At 37.3% G+C, this 20,820-nt stretch overlaps 1 protein-coding gene across 6 annotated transcripts in view; it reads right to left on the bottom strand.

Annotated features, from left to right (window-relative positions):
- RABGAP1L (RAB GTPase activating protein 1 like) overlaps positions 1–20,820 on the bottom strand; it is a 367,897-nt gene that overhangs the window by 72,506 nt on the left and 274,571 nt on the right. For all 6 annotated transcript variants that reach the window (XM_084865199.1, XM_084865197.1, XM_084865196.1 and 3 more), the window contains one exon: positions 19,447–19,575. In XM_084865199.1, coding sequence (XP_084721325.1) covers positions 19,447–19,575 — 129 coding nt within the window. The remainder of the gene's footprint in view (positions 1–19,446; positions 19,576–20,820) is intronic.

Below are 20,820 nucleotides of genomic sequence, written 5' to 3'. Positions count from 1 at the left end.
CTGGAGCTGACAGAATTAAAAAACAGGTATGTCTGGCTCCAAAGCACATACCCCCCATCATTGATGGATGAGAAAGGAAGTAAGCAAACATATACTGAGAATCAGCACATGCCAGACACCACAGCTTCTGAAATACTGGTTTCTCCTCCACATACACACAGCTCACATAATACAATACACCAGGTCTGCCAAGGAATGCAATAAGCAGTGATCGGAGGATTGCAACAGAATGAAGACTCTGCAGACAGATGGAAAAGATGGATTGGATTTAAACAGGCAAAGTGAAATAAATTTTTTTTAAATCGTCAGTTTTTGCAGATGACATGATTCTTTTTTTGTAAAATATACTTTTACTGATTTCAGAAAGGGAGAGAGAGATAGAAATATCAATGATGAGAGAGAATCATTGATCGGCTGCCTCTTCCATGCTCCTAGTAGGGATTGAGCCCGCAACCTGGGCATGTGCCCTTTAACAGAATCAAACCTGGGATCCTTGAGTCCACAGGCTGTCGCTCTATCCACTGAGTCAAACTAGCTAGGGCTGAAATAATTTTTTTTATAGGGAAAACTAAGTTAGTCTGGTCAAAATGATGAACTGATGTTGGGTACAATAAGGAAATAAGGTTTCAAAGGAAGGTTTGAATCAACCTGTGGTAGGGTTCAAATATCAGGTCAGCAAATTTGGAAAATACTGTCTGTAGGCCAAGGGCAGTCATTAAAGTCTACAAGGCTCTACCTTTATAGCCACCATCTATGTCATTCAAGAAAGGACACATGATATAACCATCAACACAGGGCTCCAGGGTTCAGAATAACCTGGTTGGATAACTAATTCTGCCACATACCAGCTGTGTGACATGAGCAAATTACTTAAACTGTTTCACCCTTGGTTTTCTCATTCATAAAATGAGAAAATAAAAGCGTTTTTGATATTATAAGAAATAATAAGATAATACATTAAAAAGCCCCCAGTGAGCTGCCTGGTTCTAGAAAGTGATTAATGTTAGCTGCTGTTATAATCAATGTTAATGAAAATGATGTCTGGAGGGGCAGGATCATCTGCCAAAAACTGAAGGGAAGGTGGAACGGCTGCCTTTAGAAATGAGACGGGGTGTTCTCGGTGTGCAAGAACACAGTCAAGGCCTCCATTCCCTATTGCCTGGTTCAATTCTTAAACATCCAGGAGGGTGAGATAAAATGTATCACAACTCCAAACCTCTACCAGTGTTCACTGAGCAACGAAATCTTTCTAGGTCTGGTTTCATTTAGGAGCAATCTGGTAATTTACATGAGGCCTCTGTCAAAAATAATTGAGACAGGTTAGAGGGGGTGAAAGGGTGGCAATGTGGGTGTATGGCGGGGGTGGGGGTGGGGGTGGTGGTGGTGGTGGTGGTGAGGGGATCTCCTTTGGTTTAGCTGCCCTCTCCAGTTTCCTGATTACAATGCAAACAGTTTAATCAATGACCTCTTATTAAATTGAGCTACTGTGACAAGAACAGGGAACAAAGAGAGCATTTGTTGTATCAACGATATTCATCTGTTGTAACCTGATCAACAAAACATGGTTTACTCTGGGCTACCATGTGGAATACATGGTCCTTCTTTATAATTGTATTATAATAAAATTTTCCACTTTTCATTTGTATCTTAGAGTCAAAAGAACTGTCCCACGCAATGGTTAACAGTAGCAGCTTATCTGGAAGCTTAGACCTGACCAGTAAAACTAATCTGCTACCGTTCAAAGATAGCTGAGTTTAATTAGGGGTGAAAGGGAAGGAGGACAGAAATAACACATATTTCACATCTATGGTGCTAGGTGGAGCTTTAACTACATTATATCTTTTGGTTTTAACAACACTATGAAGCTGGTCTTATCATCCCCATTTTACAACCCAGAAAACCAATGCCCTAAGAGATTCAGTAATTTAAGGTCAGAGCCATGATTAAAACTGAAATGTGTGATTACAGAGGTTCTGGGTTTTCCCCCACCCACAACAGGTTCATTATAAGATGAATGAAAAAGAGAAGAGAGTAAATTGAATTTGTAAATCCTGAAATAAAAGGTTTTAAATTTCTAAAGCTGAACTCTTTATTTCTCTTATTATATTACTTCAATATTATATCCTCGTATATTGAAAATATGAACTAAAAACTCATACTGCATCTAACAGTATTAACTAGGTATTTGTAAACATAAAGAAGAAGAAAAGACTGAAGGTGAAGTGCAATGCACATATTAACAGTCTGCTACAACGGAAAGTATCTTGTGGACTGAGGAGGCAGCATTCCTCGAATGATCTGTCAGGGTGGCTTCCATGATGTTAAAAACTGACTTTTTGTTTGCTTTACGAGCAATAGTAAGTTGCTTAATTGGCTAACCGTCAAATAATAAAAATGTTTTGATATTTTTAACAGTGCTCTTAGTAGCAGTGGTGATGATGCTCAGAGCATTCTAGTTTCATTCATTTCAATGCGAGTTTATTTTTTACTAAAGGCCCGGTGCATGAAACTCATGCACAGGGGTGTGTGTCCCTTAGCTCAGCCTACACCCTCTTGAGTCTGGGACCCCTACCGGGATCTGGCCTAAACGAGCAGTCAGACATCCCTTTCACAATCCAGAACTGCTGGCTCCCAATTGCTTACCTGCCTGCCTTCCTGATTACCCTTAACCGCTTCTGCCCACCAGCCTGATCACCCCCTAACCAATCTCCTACCAGCCTGATTGATGACAAACTGCTTCTCTGCCAGCCTGATTGCCCCTAATTGTCCTCCCCTGTAGGCCTGGTCACCCCTAACTGCCCTTCCCTGCAGGCCAGGTCACCCCTAACTGCCCTCCCCTGCAGGCTTGATTACCTCCAACTACCGTCCCTTACAGGCCTAGTACCTCCCAACTGCCTTCCCCTGGTGGCCTGATAGGCCAAAACTGCCCTCCCTTGTAGGCCTGGTCCCTCCCAACTGCCCTCCCCTGCTGGCCATCTTGTGTCCACATGAGGCAGCCATCTTGTGTGTTGGAGTGATGGTCAATTTGCATATTACTCTTTTATTAATAGGATGTTCAGTTTAAAATATCATCCCCTAAAGTGGTCATTTCAGGTTTAAAAATGGTCATAAAGTCTCATCACAGAGAATAACTCAAATATCATGAAGATCAGAAAAATAGCTAAGGTCCTTATGCTTTACTCACTCTTCAAATTAAGCATGAACTTTAAAAAATATTTTTTAAATATATTTTTATTAGTTTCAGAGCAGAAGGGAGAAGGAGAGATATAGAAATATCAATGATTAGAGACAATCATTGATCGGCTGCCTACTGCATGCCCCCTACTGGGGATTGAGCCCACAACCCAGGCATGTACCCTTGACCAGAATCTAAACTGATACTCTTCAGTCTACAGGCCGACACTCTATCCACTGAGCCAAACCAACTAGGGCAAGCATAAACTTAAGAGATAATATTAGTGCCTAATGTGTTTAGTTTTAGTCGCAAATTCTAATAGACTTAAAGGCATACATACTCAATAATACATTTTTTAAATTTAAAATGTCCATTTGGGATCTAAGAAACCTTCAAATGTTTAGGTGAAAAAGGCTTGCTTACCAGTTAACCAAAGATACATAAAGAATCTTTGGTTAACTGGTTACATAAGCAGCTCTGGCCAGTGTGGCTCAGTTGTTTGAGCGATAGCCCATGCACCAAGAGGTTGCTGTTTCTATTCCCAGTCAGATCACATGCCTGGGTTGCAGGCTGAATCCTCAGTAAGGAGTGTGCAGGAGGCAGTAAATTGATCACATTGATGTTTCTCTCTCTCTTTCTCTCACTTCCTCTCTCTCTAAAAATCAATAAAAACATTTATTTTTTTAAAAAGAACGAAAAGCAAAACAAGCAGCTATCTTCAATTTCTAAAATTGCTAGCTATTCATTCTTTATTGTCTTATCTTAATGATCCTGTATTATAATTTTCAAATAGTTCTTAAATATAAATTTTAAATGTTCAAAACGGCTGTACAACTATTGTTTTATATTCAAGTTAGCCATTGTGGAGAATAGTAAGCATGCAATGTAATATGAGATTATGATTTGCAAGACTAAATTGACCAACATTTACTTGTTATTAAAATGGAAGTATAGGAACTTATTCCTACACTTAGGCTGGTCTAATAATTAAATTGACATAGAACAGGTTAAAAGGAGAAAAACAAATTTAATTATGTACGTACAGGGGCCCCATAGATAAGAGATTGAAGGGCAAGTTGGGCAGTTGAGGCTTATATGTCATTCTGAATGAAGAAATGGGGAAACAGACCAGGGAGAAGGGTAATTCACAGGATGGTAAGAAGAGCAGATGGTTAGGCAATTAGATGTTTGTCCTATCATACACAGATCATTCAGACAAAATGTAATCTCTGGTGATAGCTGTCTTTCTGGGGCAGGCCCCTTCTTTAAATTCCTTTAGGTAGTTAAAGAAGAAATATTTCTTGAATCTGGTGCATCTTGATTGCTTTCAGCTCAAACTGTCCACATACCAAAGTGGTATATTTTGGGGAGGTTTGTTTGAAACCTTTCAGTGGTAAGACAAAGAGGTGAGAGTAGGGTAATATTTATATATATTAGCAAATATGTATAAAATAATTAGATAGTAAAACTGAATAAAGATGCTTATTAAATATTAATAAAATTTGTGGATAATTTTAATATTTGTGAATGACAATTTCTTTTGCTTCTCTTAATGCCCAAGTAGTTCTTTGATACTTCACTGCTTACCCAGAATAGAAGCATATGCAGAAAATAGGTCTGAGATAGGGTAAAAATGGAGCTTTGAAAGCCACAGCAGGAAGACTGAAACCTCTGACAAATGAGTACGCCAGGACTAAGTGACAGCACATGGCAGCTGGGCAGAACCACTTCCCACCCCAAAGCCCTTAGCTCAGATACTCCTCTCATATACTTCTGGGTCAATAACCAAAAAATAAAGTCTTTATAGGTATGTATCAACCATTTCCATTTAATCTCCAAGTACTTCCCTCTCCTAAAACTTTAATCTATTTCCTCTAAAGAAAATAGTTTTGTGGCATTAAAAAACACAATATTGTAGAATTCTGTATTCATGAATTAGAAACCATTTCTTTACCCAGCATATGTCATTGATAGGGTATTCTGTTGAAAACAAATAACTAAAGCAAATGATGAATATAGAGCAATGTTAGTATGAGGGTGATGGGAGAAAAGAGACATTCACATTAAATATACTGTTTTTTTGTTTTGTTTTTGTTACAAACAACACATATATGAATTATTATTAATGCAGAAATTAGAATAAATTCCAAGTGAAACAACTCCTCCCTTGTTCCCCAATCACTACATTGTTGTCCATGTCCATGAGGTCTCTCTTTTTTTTTTTTAATGGTCAATAAAGAAACATATAAATTTAAAGTAAATAAGTCCTTCAAGCCTTTACTGGATATGGGCTTATTAGTTATTTTGGTGGTTGCTAAGCAACGTTCTCTTCTGTAGGCCTATAGCACATGAAATTATAAGGTTTTCAGAAAAAGATAAATTGAATGTAAAATTAGGAAATGGCACTTAAAAAGCAAAAAGGGAAAAGCATTAACTTGCTAATCAAGCTGACAGAGATTTAGTGACTTGCAACAGTGGTTAAACATTTTGTTTTCCACAGCACCAAATGGGGCGGTCCTTTCATACACTAATATTGTAATAGTGATCATTATATTCACCTCTACACTCAACAGCCTAACTATTTTGAATATTGCAAATTAAATCCGATCAGAATATTCCAATTACAGCTACTAACAGTGATCTCTACGGATCGCTTTCTCTAATAGCTATTTTCCTCAAATCCTAAGTTTCAGGGTATATCACAACCCTAGTTTGGAATATATATATATATATATATATATATATATATATATATATATATATATATGACTTAATGTAACATGAAATAAGTAAAGCCACAGCTTCATGATACTGCTTAAACTACTACATCCCTGAAAAGTTTGTTCTTTGATACAACATTGTGGAATAATCCTTCTTTTTTTAAAAAAAAAATTTATTGAATTATTATCTGTGTACATATACCATTGACCCCCCCCCCCCAATACATGCCTTCCCTCCCCAGAGTTTTGTGTCCATTGGTTGTACTTATATGGAATAATTCTTCTTACAGGCATTACTTATATCAACTCATTGAGTAAAAAGGAGTGCTATTTAATCTATTAGGTATAATTATGGAAACGTTTTTAAAAAAGAAAAAGGCAGATAACTGAAAGGAAAATTACTGTAGAATTTCAACTGTTGTGGAAGAAAAGATAGGAAGTCGAATACAGTTCTATCATTTTGAAGATTCAGGGAAAATTCCCCACCCAACCCTGTATTTCTCCTCTTCCTCATTTTTAAAACCATGTTGCTAATTGTGCAAATGGTGTAGGGTTTCAAGTGCCAATCCCTTATACACACAGTCTGTTCCTCCCTGAGTTTTCTTAAAAGTCCACAATCAACAAAGCTTAATGCAGAGGTGAGTGAGGGTCAGCTTTAATAAACAGTCAATGAAAAGTACCTAGAAGTGCGAGGAATATCTTATCTTCACGAAGGAGAAGAAAAATGCATATGTCTGGATTGTAACTATTCCTTGTGTTGGTTCTGCAACCAAAACACTGTGAGCTTCTTATTTTATTTTAAAACAACAGCACTGGACTTAATGATTGGTTCTATTCTGGCTTAGCAGTCACTGACTACACTTTAAAGCATTATGTGAGAATTACTGTCTGTGAAAGAATCACACAATCTTTAAACCTGCTCAGGTCAGACACATATCAGCTAGGAGGAACTTTTAGTGCTTCCTCTGTTTTCCCATAGTAACAACAGTGCCTCAGACCAAACTCAAGAATCCATTGTGAAAATCTAAAGAGGGGCAAAACACTAAGAATAAGCAAGGAGTTTGTAATGATATGTGTGGTTAAGATGTGAGTTTAAATGGCCTTCATTTTGTTTTCAACACCTACCAGAATTAAACATGAAGTAGACACTCCAAATTCTAGAACTCTTATACTGAGTCACAAATACAAAAGTTTCTCAACTTGGCACTGAAACTTTTGGGAAGAGTAATTGTATTGTTGTAGGAGCTGTCCTATGCCCCTTAAGATGTTCTGTACTATCACTGGCCTCTGCACATTAGATACCAGTAGTACCCATCCCCCATGGTTGTGACAACCCCAAATGTACCCTAGGGACAAAACTGCCCTGCGTTGAGAACCATAGATATATATATATATGAAAATTATGGGAGGTGTTGTTTTTTTAAAAAAATCTGAAATTGACCTGTAATCATTAGACTTCCAAAAATAATTTCTAGGTTTTCAGATCCAGCTGATGTTGCCGCAGGCCCTATGAAAATTATCAATAAGTGAGTCACTGATTAACGTCTGTGGACTTATTTTTACTTTGACAAGAGCTTTGCTTCATAGATTACAACCAAAATATTTAAATATTCTTTTCATTTTTTTAGATTTATTGTTGTATAATTGACAAAAATTGCATATATTTAAGGGCCCTAATGAAAGCAAGAGCTTTTCTATCCTTTGGCCTCTGTATAGGATACGGTCATCCCATCTTCCACAGAGCACAGGAAACTCCCAGGTCTAAGTAGGGTGGAAACAAGCTTCCTTCAGCACCTTTTAGACTGGAGAAGTTGTAGGCTTGAATGGGGCCATTGGAGTGGTCCATGGTTCAAACTCGCTATAGACTCCCAGAATAGAAATGGAGTGTCTCTAATACTAAAACATATGACCTAAACTCAATGATAATATGACAGCCCACACTTAACGAAAAATCAGGCTTTCCCCAAAATGTGATTTTAGGTAATGTATTCTTTTTATTGAGAATATCAAACTTTCAAGAAGGTTGGGATAGGAAAGAGAGAGAGAACACTAAAAAAGGCATTTAAAAAAAAAACAAAACATTTACATTGAGTATTACAGTCAATTCTTAATAGGCAAGAAGTTTTATTTCCAATTCACTGGTGGAATCTATAAATATATCATTCATTTCCTGGTTGCTTAGGCCATTAAGGGTCTAATCTATTTCCTGAGCTGAAACTAGCTAATGGAAAAATATTTAGAATAGTAATCATCTAGAGAGATGGGCACTTGGCAGCTATTCACCCAAAACATATTCTTGGTCATAATTCCCTTCTGTAATTTACATGGTTTCTACAGGAATAATCTACTTTTTTTTTTACTTTTTTTTTTTTTTTTTTTTTTTTTACAAAGAAAGGCCTTTGCTAATAAAACATGGTAAGTTCCCCTGTCTCTACCCCTAATGTTTTATGAAAAACTGAATTTACTTCCTACCTTCCCTCAAGAGGAGTCATAAGGTCCAGCATGACAAATAGACTGATAAATAAATAATTAGAAAACAATGTAAGAGTATGTCTAACTGGCTAATCCATTGGCCAAAGATTTAGATGGGGTTGTTCTCGTTTCAACAGGCCCTATATTCTGACATATTTTCTATCTTTCCTAAGTGTTTACCATAAAAAACACTGTGACATCTATTGTTGGATGTCTAAAGGGAGAAAAGATATTTTTCAGTGTTGATTTGATGACTATTTTTTTTTTATTTTTAAAAAATATATTTTATTGATATTTTTTTTACAGAGAGGAAGAGAGAGGGATAGAGAGTTAGAAACATCGATGAGAGAGAATCATTGATCAGCTGCCTCCTGCACACCCCCTACTGGGGGTGTGCCCACAACCAACATACATGCCCTTGACCGGAATCGAACCCGGGACCTTTCAGTCCCCAGACTGACACTCTATCCACTGAGCCAAACCGGTTTCGGCTTGATGACTATTTTAATACACAGTGTGTAAATTTAATTATACGTGATTGTAAAACTAGGCAAGGAAGGGAGAAGTGATCGAGATCTCCATCAACTCTGCTTTGCACGGAGGATGCTATTAGCAGGTTAGATTAAATAGCTACAGGAGTAAAATCTTTTAAATGAATTAGTGGGCCACACAGAAGAAAAGGGAGACTTATCTTACATAGAGAAAAGGAAGCAATTAATCCTTCAACTCTTCTCATGCCTCAAGCATATCAAATCCCCTCCCTCCCTGTACAAACCTCCTAACATCCTAATCTACACAAATTGCCTCGTCACATGTGACAGCAAATGTATACAGAAGAAAGATGAGAAAAGAAAGGAATGAGAATGAAATTAGGTCCTTGGAGTCATCTTGAAAGAAAATTAACATCTTTTAATACGATGCTGGCTGCTGAAATAGTAAATTGCAGAATATTGGTGATTTAAAATAACAGCTTATTTTTGTTCGAGGGAAGTTTGGCTGGCAGGAGGGTGGGGTTGGGGGTTGCATTCAGAACTCTCACTGATGGAGATTCTATCATCTTCAACATGTGGTTTCCAAGTCAATTTGGATGGCAATATCTAAAAGGCATAAGAGATAGAGCACATGGAAGCAATATGGGAACTTAAAAAACAAAACAAAACAGAGCCAGGCTAAAGGAAGAAATGCACATCACTTTTACTCTCATTTCCCTGCCAGACTGTCATATGACTACATCTGACTGCAGAGGAGGCTGGGAAACGTAGTGTAGCTGTATTAGCAGGAAGAAAGGAAAATAGGTTTGGTTTCATTAGCCAATCTCTGCAGTGTCTTTCCAAGACTATTATACCTTATCTGCAAATACACTCAGATCTTATTTCTCAAATACCCAAATAACAAACATAGTTTTAGAATTCACTTATACTTCAAGATTCAGCTTTTCACAGGATTTGTGGCTTCTAGATTTTTTCCTTACTTTCCCATTAACTCAGCCATGAATTTAAAACTATTTTAAAATTATTTTATCCAGGACTTTAGAGATTCTGTACCGAGGGTTTAGACTGACATCTAGTCTACTCTTTTGCCAGAAACGAGAGATCTCTGGCAGTATACTTTTCCCACCTCTTAGGCAGGCTAGCTCCTGTGAATCGCAGGCACCGCCTCAAACAAGTTGTCCTCCACCCTATTCCCCAATCTAAATGAGCTTCATACTACTCTCTCTCTTGCAGCACACTTCCTTTTTCCTTTGTAATCCTGATCACAAGGACAGGAATCTTGTCTGTGGTGATTGTTACTAAATAAAGCACCTGGCACAGTGCTAGGACACAGTAGCAGTACAAGAAATCTTTTTTTTTTTTTTTTTATTAATATATTTCATTGATTTTCTACAGAGAGGAAGGGAGAGGGATAGAGAGCTAGAAACATCGATGAGAGAGAAACATCGATCAGCTGCCTCCTGCACACCCCCCTTACTGGGGACCTGCCCGCAACCAAGTTACATGCCCCCGACCGGAATCGAACCTGGGACCTTTCAATCCACAGGCTGATGCTCTATCCACTGAGCCAAACCGGTTTTGGCTGTACAAGAAATCTTAACTACTCATTAAGCAAAAGAATAACTGGAAGAAATTTAATATAACCATAGGGAATCAGAGTAGTTTTAAATCATGTAAGTGACCTATAGATATTGGCAATATTAAACATTTAAATATTGACTGTCTTTAAAAGTTATGTAGTATAGTAAAAGGTTAATAAAAAAAAATAGTGAGTGGAGGAGAGGTAGTAAAATACAGACTCTGAAACTGACTGCCTGGATTCAAACTTCAGCTCCATGACTTATCAGCCAAGGGGCCTTTGGTAGAAACTTAAACATGCTGTACCAGTTTTCTGATCTATCAAATCGGGCCACTACAAGAACTTCATGATGGTAAGGTGGCAAGTCAATGATAACCATCTAGGCATCCAAGGAAGTAGGGTATCAAGTGGTTGTGGCTCTTATTATTGCAAAGACAATGTTAACCAATGGTGCCGTCAAACAAAAATGGCAACTTGCATAGAACCAGAAGGGAAAATACATAGGAACAGCAAGCTGTAGAAGGCGGTGTGGGTTATAGATGTGCCAGCAAGAGGCAGGAGCACATACCTGGGGGAGGCAGGGAGGAGCTGGCTCAAGAGCGTCCGAGGCCAGACTGTAGACATGACAGACCTAGTGGTCAGGGGAGGAGGGGCTGCTAGAGAGAGCCTGGATGGGCCTGCCTTCTACAAATGCTCAGAGCATGTTGCTCATTCGATCCATCACCCACTCACTGAGGGAAGGACATCTTTGGATCTGATTTCAGGCTCAGTTCATTGAAACTAGTCGGGAGCATCTGCCAAGGAGCATGATTAAGTTGTGTGCGTTCTGACAGCAGCAAGATTCTCCAGGCATTAAAGGCAGTTCGCCTAGTACAGCAGTTTTCCTGACAAATGCAGTACTCTATTCATGGACCCTATTTTTCAAAAGACAAAACACTAGATCTTTCTCATTTTCTTTGTTCCTTTTAAACAGCATTTGTCTTCAAATATTGAGAATGATATATTACACAGCCTCCCCTCATGTGCTCAGATCCTGGGTCCGTCTGCAATGAAGTCAATAGAGTTGGGATTTTGTGAAACTACACTGAAGACAGGTCTGATTATTTTTATAACGAATAATGTTTTACCCTCTGTTAGAAGGTGTAAATCTAGTCATTTTTCAGTCACTCTGAGACCACATGCCCAGGGCCCTCATGAAAAATTTACATCAAGATGAGTTTAACTACATCACCTATATTAAGATTCTAAAGTTACATCTGCAGGGATAAAATGACTAAAGCTGAACGGTGAGATGCACTAGGTGAAGATTGGTAAGATGAGACTGCTTTGTCAGGCAGTCAACTCCAGTGAAAGTGTGCGGAGGAAACTGGAGAAGATAAAAACTGAAGCCAGAGAGCCTGGTTGGTCTGAGGTGGCTTTAAAGTCCCATCCAGCAATGTTAGGGGCCTGAAACCATGACTTCTAAGGCTCTGAGAGATTCCACTTTGTCAGACAATTCTCTTGATACTTTCCCTTATAGGGGTAATGTCTGTGATTTGACTTCTTATACAATGGCCATCCTAAAGTTTGGTGAAATATTTTAGAATAAAAGGTTTCCTGTAAACAAATGAAGTCCTTATATTCCATGTAGTATTCAAATTATGTTATTGCTTAAGATACTTCTTCTATTATCATAAAATATAGATATTCTCCTATTAATGGGCATTCTAATAAGATATAACTTATTTACTTACACAACTCACTTTCTCTTTCAGGAAAGGAGGGGACTTAGGGAGGCCGTGGCTTATATAAGATGTAAAGGCAGGACTATAAAGAAGTTAATGCAATATGACCATATGAGAACAAGGTATATAAGATAAATTAGAACTTTTAATAAGCGAATATACATGCCAGGGAAACTTCCCTGCCAACCAAGCAGGCTGATGGAAGTGGAGGGCAAAGTCGTGAAGAAGAATACGATCTTTTTATATAATCTCAGAGTTTAGGAGACAATGGGAGAAATTAGGCGGGCAGACAAACACAGGACACTGTCATGTGTTAGCAGATCTTGGAGATACAGCTCTGGTTTGCCTAGTAAGATTATTTTCAAAAAAATCTGTTGACTATGATGGGAAAGGCGTTGTGTTGGGCAGAACTGTATGTCCCTCAAATTCATATGTTTGAGCCCTAATTCCAAGTTCCTCAGAATATAACCATCTGGGGGCCTTTAAAGAGATAATTAAGTTAAAATGGGGTAGGTAGGGTAGATCCTGATCCAATATGGCCAGTGTCCCATTAGGATAGTGGCACACAGAGGGGAGGCAGTGAGGACACAGTGAGAAGGCAGCCAAGGAGAGAAGCCTCAGAAGAAACCAAATCCATAGACAGTGATCTTGGACCTTCAGTCCACAAAATTGTGAGAAAATAAATGTCTGCTGTTTAAGCCTCAGAGTCTGTGGTATTTGATGAAGCCAAGCAGACTATCATAGACATTAAATTGGGGGACAGACATGAGACCCAGGAAAAAAAGTACTGTCTGAATAGGAACCAACTTAGTGAGAAGCTTCGGCATATAGTAAGAGATAGGAGGAAGTACAGCGATGCTAGGGTGAGAGATAACAGAAGGAGCTGTAGTATCTGAAAAAGAAGGAAACACCGCATAGAAAACACTGATAAATGTGTCAAATCTGTGCCAAAGTCAGGAATGCAAGCATCCTCTAGCCTAAACAACGTAACAAAACACTGAGTTTTACCACCTCTTCATGAGATTTGTACTTCAAGATTCCCAATAATAATAATAATAATAATAATAGCAACTACAAGAAGTATTTGAAAGACACTATGTGAACTACATATTATAGTGTTTTGGGCAGAAAGTTGTACAGGCAGGGAAAAGGCAAAATTCTAGACATTCTAAATGAAAGAAATAGCTCTCTCTCTCACAGGCGGCAGCAATAGAAAGACCCCAAGCCAGACAAATCGACAGTGGGAAAAGATTGCCCATTTAATCACAACTTTCAGCTACAGCAAGGAAAATGATTTCCCACTCAGCAGTTTGTTTGCCTTTAAGTGGAGCTTCGGAAAATGGGACAAACAGCAGTTGGAGACATGTATAACATTAAAAATTTTTCACTATCTTTTTTAGGTTGAAATTCTCATTTATATGTGTTTCCATCATTAAAAAACAAACAAACAAACAAACAAACAAAAAAAAACCCCACAACTTTTCTCAGGGTGGAAGAGAGAAGAGAAAAATGCATAAATAACAAAATAAGTAGGTTCTCCAGAGAATTAATGAGACTCAGTTAGTTGACAGCTATATGCTAAATGGGTCCTTAAGTTGGAGAAACAGGAATATGAAAAACTAAGTATAATGGAATTATACTCTACAGTGCTCCTGGAGTGGAGGGTCTATGGAAGTGCTTGGAATACTAACCCCCAGCATCCGATGGCCCAGCCTTCTTAACCTAACCTATTCTAACCCCAAACAAATCTACAGCACATTTATTTTTATCACTACCTAAAAAGTTAAATTATTTCCAATGAGTGGAAACAAGGGCAGAGAGAAACATCTCTGTTTTCTTGTCCAAATAGAACCCCAATCACAATTTGTGAAACATATTTTAACTCTAATCTTTAATATGAATTGAAGTAGTAAAAAAAAATCGAAGAACTGTGGATTTCATAAATAGTTGAGAGAAAATATTTATTACCACTATCTCCAAACAGTGACGATGAGTTTGAATTTTATTCTCCAACACAGATACACATGAATCAAACAGCTGGATAAAAGGTAACTGGCAAAACACTGCAGAAAGGTCTATGAAATATGAACACTCCCATTCAAGAGCACAATCATTAGTCTCACTAAGACCTTAGAAAACTGCTGAGCATGAAACTTGCACGGAAAATACTTAATAGTTTGAAGGGAGAGAAACTACCAGCTAGAACAACAGTCCTGAAGTGTTATTTTGCTGTTAATTCTCTGTGGTAAGCTCTGACACAGTATCAAGTGTGGAATGCATATAAGGACATAGAGAGAGAGAGAGAGAGAGAGAGAGAGAGAGAGAGAGAGAGAGAGAGAGAGAGAGAGAGAGAGAGAGACTCCCATAGAAAAAAAAATTATGTCTACTTATCTTACTTTTCTTTGGGGTAAAATAATTTGATGATTTATATGGATTAGCTCATGAGACAATAGCCAGGGTCACCCATCATTTTAAAATGTCTACATGGCTTTCTCAATAAACTGAAAGAAAAGAACATGCAGAAGTGGGTGTAATGGTAGAATAAAATGGCAGAAGTAAATAAAGGAGACCAATGCATTCCAGCTGACTCAGAACAGCTGGAGAGGCTGAGCTTTCTGAGTGTGGAGGGGACCTCGGCCTGGGCATTTGGCACTCTGGCCTGTTTTCTCCACATGTTAGTAAGGGTTTCAGAGCCTGTCCAGCTGTAACATGTTCCCCGCTCATTCCCACCATGCATGACTTACGAGAGGCGAGATCAAACTGTATGAATGCCCGTTTGGGGGAAAAACAAAACCCGTGTCCCAAATCTGAGTCACACTGAGGATCATAAATGATAATAAAAGTATCCAAAGAAAAAAGAGGCAAATATTTTGATATAGAAACTATTCCATTACCAATTTGTTTATTATCATGTCTCTGTCTCCTATAACAATATTTCTCCAGCAGATTGTGACGCTTTACACCAAATATTCCCAACTGTGGTTGTCAATGTAGAGCCTTTACAGAACACGATTGAAAATGACCTTCTTCATGGTGCACAGAATGGCACACATTTTAGTTGCATGGAGTCCACAAAAGCTTTTGGGTGGCCTCACTGCTAATTCTAAGTAAGCCTCCATTTGAAAGATTACATTGTTGTTTACACACAGCAACAACAGCCAGAAATAAATAGAAAGCAGCATGAAGAAACTAGAGGAAAATTGCTTTTAATACAAATATTCTTTAGAGTGTTGCTCTAGTGTGAAAGTTACTTCCAACTAGTCAAGTTCAAATCTATGGTTGCAAATATGAAGGTGTCAGAGGAAAACATAGTAATTTATAGCCCTAGCCAGTTTGGCTCAGTGGATAGTGTGTTGGCCTGTGGACTGAAAGATCTCAGGTTCAATTCTGGTCAAGGGCACATGCCCCAGTTGTGGGCTTGATCCCCAGTAGGGGGCATATAAGAGGCAGCCGATCAATAATTATCTCTCATCATTGGTGTTTCTCTCTCTCCTCCCTTCCTCTCTGAAATCAATAAAAAATATATTATTAAAAAAATATCTACTTTTATTCAACTTTGTATTCCCTGGGTTTAGCATTGCATGGCATATATTAAGTGCTCAATGAAGAAATTGTTTCATTGAGTTTTTTTGTTTTTTTTTTAACATTTAAAGACTCACCCTTCCGATCCTCCAAAAATCCATCTCAAGCTGATGTCTACTTATCTTGCCTCTTGTACTCTATTTTGCGGGCTGTCTCTTTCATCCCCCATGTTCTCCCCATAAGAACCTTCTTAGAAGAGTTGTTTCATTCTCCTCTTTCCATTTACTCACCCTCCACATATTGCTTGTATCATTGGCTTTTATAATTCATCATCCACTGAAATCATTCTCAATAAGGCCATTAAGGACATCTTTATCATTAACTATTGCACAATGACCACTTTCCACTCCTGGGTACCTTATATGACCTCTAAACACTTTTCAATATCTTCCTAAGTGAAAACAGATACAATTCCCCTTAGTGTTCACACTTCATACTCTTCTGGGTTTCCTCTGACTTCCCACTCTTACTGGCTTCTACTTCTCAGTCCATCTTTTATGTATTAATGCACCTACCCTCAACCCTTTCTGGGTTCCTCTATGAGAATTCATCCATGGTTTCAATAATGATGACATACAAATGTCTACTTTTCGCTCAGATCTCACTTAAATATCCACCTGCCTACATGATATTTCTATGTACCTGAACATGAATTTGTGGATATACACCACGAATTTAACATGTTTAATACAACTCATTATCTTTCATCCTTGTAATTTGTTCTCCTTTGTGACTACTACCAAGTTGACGAAGAATCTTGTATGTCATTAGTGTCTGTTGATTCTCTCTGTGGAATCTCTTTGGAATCGGTCTACATTTCTCCAGCCCCTAACAAATGCTTGGGTCATTTCTCACCTGGATGGTCTGTCACCAATATAGAAGAATCTCATCACTTTCAATCCATTTTCCACATAGCAGCCAGAATGTCCCTACTCAAATAAAAATCTGATTACTTCTGGCTCCTACTTAAAACCTCTCAAGGCTTCCCACTGTCCCTAGGATAAAATCCAAATTGCTTACCATGGCCTCCATGGCTCTGCCCAGCTGTCCGGTTGCTGTTTACTTCTCTAGTCTTCTATTCACTCCCCTCATTCCCTATTCTCCAGTCATGACCTCTAGCTTAGGTCTTGGACTGCTCCATCTGTTCTTACCTCTGGGCCTCTGCATACTCTTTGCAGGGAACATCCTAACCTCTGTCTCTACACACAACTTAAGACCTTCCAATCCTTGAGATTTCACCTTAACTCTTACTTCCTTTGAGAAGTCCCCTTGCATACAACAGGCATTCAATAAATTACCTTTCTTTCCTAATTGCCATGTTTTAATTTAATGTCAGATTTTGTGGTTTTGACTCTACTCAAGCTATTTTATTAATAAAACACAAACAAAATAGGCTTTATAAAGACCTACCAATAGAATATTTTGAGTAATGTGATGAACCTTGCTATTAAAGAAGCCCATCATAAACATGGCATTTGCAAAATTGTTCTAAATAAAAACCATCTTAAAAAAGACTTGCTTCCCATTCTTACATGTCCATAGACCTAAGGTGTATGCAGATGTTTTATTCTTCTAATTTCCCTTTTATTATTATCAGAATAATGCCAGCTAAATAAATTCATTACAATTAAAATATTCAAACTTTTAATATTTCATCATTTCATACATAGCACTTACTTGAACCAAAAGAAGGCATAAAATATTGAATTAAATTATATACAAACCTCTAATATCTGATGGTTTTTTACCAACAAGAATAATAATTTAATCAACTCAACTTAATATAATATAAATAATACTAAATATATAGAAAAAAAAGCAATCAGATCAAGACTAATTATAAAGGTTATGTGTATATGCACTTGAATATATATAGGTATCCCATTTATGGGCTCTTATGCTCTATAGAAATATAATTTGCTTATTAACAAATTTCAGATTGTCCCACAATAGAGGCTGATTTTTTTAGTCAGCCTTTAAGAATCCAATGAAAACTATATATTGTTTCACCAGAGGAAAAATGTTCATATGCTTATATAAATAAATACAAATTTCTACTGATTCAGAGTTCATGAAGCTAAGATCCAAGTATAAGAAGCTAAGCAACAGCAGAGGTTTTGTTTGCTTTTTGCACTTCCTCCTATTAGGAAGTTGTCCAACCTCCTCTACTGAACTTGTCTCTTTTCTCTCCTATCTTAAGACTTTTTGTTAAGTCATTTTCTTAAGTTTATTTTGCAAGCCTTCTGTTGGATTTCTTTTACAAATTTTTGGATTATTTTGTTGTTAATCCTCACCCAAGGACATTTTTTCCATTGATCTTTTTTAGAGAAAGTGAAAGTCAGAGAGAAACATCAATTTGAGAAAAACACATCAATTGGTTGCCTTCTGCATACACCCCAACCAGGGCCTGGGCTGGAGAGGAGCCTGCAACATGCCCTTGACTGGAATTGACCTGGGACCCTTTGGTCTGAAGGCCGATGCTTTATCCACTGAGCCAAACAGGGTAGAGCCAGAGTTTTTAACTATAAGGTAAAAATTGAATGGTGATATTAAACAAAAGCTGACTTCCCAATCAAGTGCAGGATATTCATATATTAAGTATTAAGTAACCAAATGACTTTTTCAAAAAGACTGACAGGTCAGCATATTTCTGATGTTAGCCTGGCTGAAACCATAGGAGCTGAGGGAAACAGAATACTTTGAAATCATGTTAAATTAGAAAAAAATAAACACCAAAAGATATTCCTGATATTTATCTAATCCACCATGATTAAATAATACATCCTGTTGGTACAATCAGAAATAAGCCACAAACAGAGGTAATGAGTTAATTTTTACCTGCAACTGTTACTGTTTAAAACAACAGTAACTTTCTCCTTCTTTACTGATCCCACATTGCTTATTTTTCCCTACTTTTTATTTCTACATAGCTATTGATCCATTTCTAACATATTAAATATATTCTTTAGTTATTATGTTGTTCACTCTCTATTTCCTTATGCAAGAAAGTAAGGTCCATAAGACCTGGGATCTTTGTTTGTTCAGAAAAGAAATGTATATTAATATCATGATGAGGTAAGAAAATTCCCTAGTATATATCTAGTATAGTCCCAAGGTAAATTGGTGCCAAATTAAAAAAAAAAAAAAAAAAAAAAAGTGACCTCTCACCTTGATACTAAAACTTTCTGGATAGATTTCTATTTCAAATTATTTTATATAATGTGTTTAGTTTTATCAGACATATGATAAGAAGCAATCTATCCACAGTATTTGGCAAGTGTGGGATGTGAATGGACAGATAAAGCCTCAAAGCTTTCCAAGTCCCTTAGAGAAAGGAAAGCAATGCCTAAGTAGACTTTTCTTGCTTTGTCCTAAATAATCTTAAAACAGATGGTAAAAGCTAACTACTAGGTCTTCTGCCATGGAAACCACTATCACAGCAGCCCATTCTAGAGTCTTACCTATAAAATAAATATTTGTCTTCCTATTGTTACCATCTGAACCTACCAATTTTCACTCTAAATCATACTAGAAGGTATGGCTACTATAAACTTATCAGCCTGATAAAAAAGTCCGGGAGATACTATTTCACACACACATCACCTTAAACACAGTCAAAATCCAGCAACATACACCGGGACTGGGTTTACATAATTATGCATTCAAGTTCCACCTTTATGACATATAAATTTGTGTATCTTACCTTAATATTACAAGCCTGCTCCATCAATCTTCTTGCATTTTCCTCTGCCCTGTATCTCTTTGGAAGCTGAACTCTGAAGAACTTTAAAGCCCCTTCAAAATCAGCCTGCAGAAGATCTTCCTTTGAGGTCTGCAAAATAATCAGCCAGATCATCACGACATCTTAGTCTGCATTCATGACACACGTGTTGAAAAAAGAATTTCTATTTTCTAGAATGCACTTTTTACAGCTAGTGTCTAGATTAGTTCTAAAACATTTTAGAAAGAGATTTCTAACCTCTTGACTCAAGTCACCATAAATCCTAGAAGCAATATAAGAATTAACAGGCTAACATATTTAATTTATATTGCCTGAAGATTTCAATGGTGAATCATGGCAATGCTAACAAAGTTACAGATGTGAGAGAAAGGTAAATGCCAGGGGGGAAAAATTGAAAGCCTGGGACTAATCTGTGACTTTACGGGCATTTTTTGGATATTATTACAAAGCTTGCTGAAGACATAGACAATGCAATCAGAGCCCATCCGAGTTATATAATAAACACCTAATTGGAGGATGGCTTTTCAGCAGCTCATGATGTGAAATAAGAAATTGATGGAATACCTTAAAAAATGCTATGGTTACCAGAGGGAAAGGGGGTTGGAGAGTACTAAAGTGTAAAGGGGACCAAATATATGGTGGTGAAAGATTACTTGACTTTGGGCACACAATGCAATATGCAGATCATGTGGCATAGAAATGTACATTTGAAACCAATAATAATCTCATTAACCAATATCATCCCAATATATTTAACTTAAAAATAAAATAAAATAAAATAAAGAATGCTATGAAAAGTAAATGAAGTAAGCCACTTAACTACTGAACTTCTTATGAAAACTATTGTTTGCAAATTTTACTTCCTTAAGAAATAACAATCACTTAGAAATAAGAGCCAAAGGTGAAAACATCTAGAGGGGAAAGATTTTGAACATAAGTAGAGTAAAAGTTTTTTCTCTTTCTCCAAATTTCACACACTTACAAGAGTGTGGTCTCTGGTTGTGTGTCTCAGCTGATACCATTTTGAGTGTGTTCTTCGCACTGAAAAATTCAATGCTACAGCTTCACATTTTAAAGCGATTTTTTAAAAGAGGCAGAGTGAGTGGAAAGGAATAATTCTGATGTTTCAGTGTCAGCTCTCAGTGCTTCTATCCCAAACCTCTAACTGTTCCTGGATGACAAATCTTTCTTTAAGGGCCTCTGATAAGCAGCGAATTCTACGTTAGATTATCTTAGGGAATTATTTGAAAAACGTCTAGACATGATGCTTTTTCTCACCTTTGCTGTTTTCACCACAAATTGGCTTTTTTACCTTTAGTTATATAGAGTGTCTAA

This window comes from Pipistrellus hanaki (genome assembly GCF_964339955.1).
Source record: "Pipistrellus hanaki genome assembly, chromosome: 18".
NCBI classification, from domain to species: domain Eukaryota; kingdom Metazoa; phylum Chordata; class Mammalia; order Chiroptera; family Vespertilionidae; genus Pipistrellus; species Pipistrellus hanaki.
Note: the sequence above shows the minus strand (reverse complement) of the source record. Positions and strands in the feature narration are given on the sequence as shown.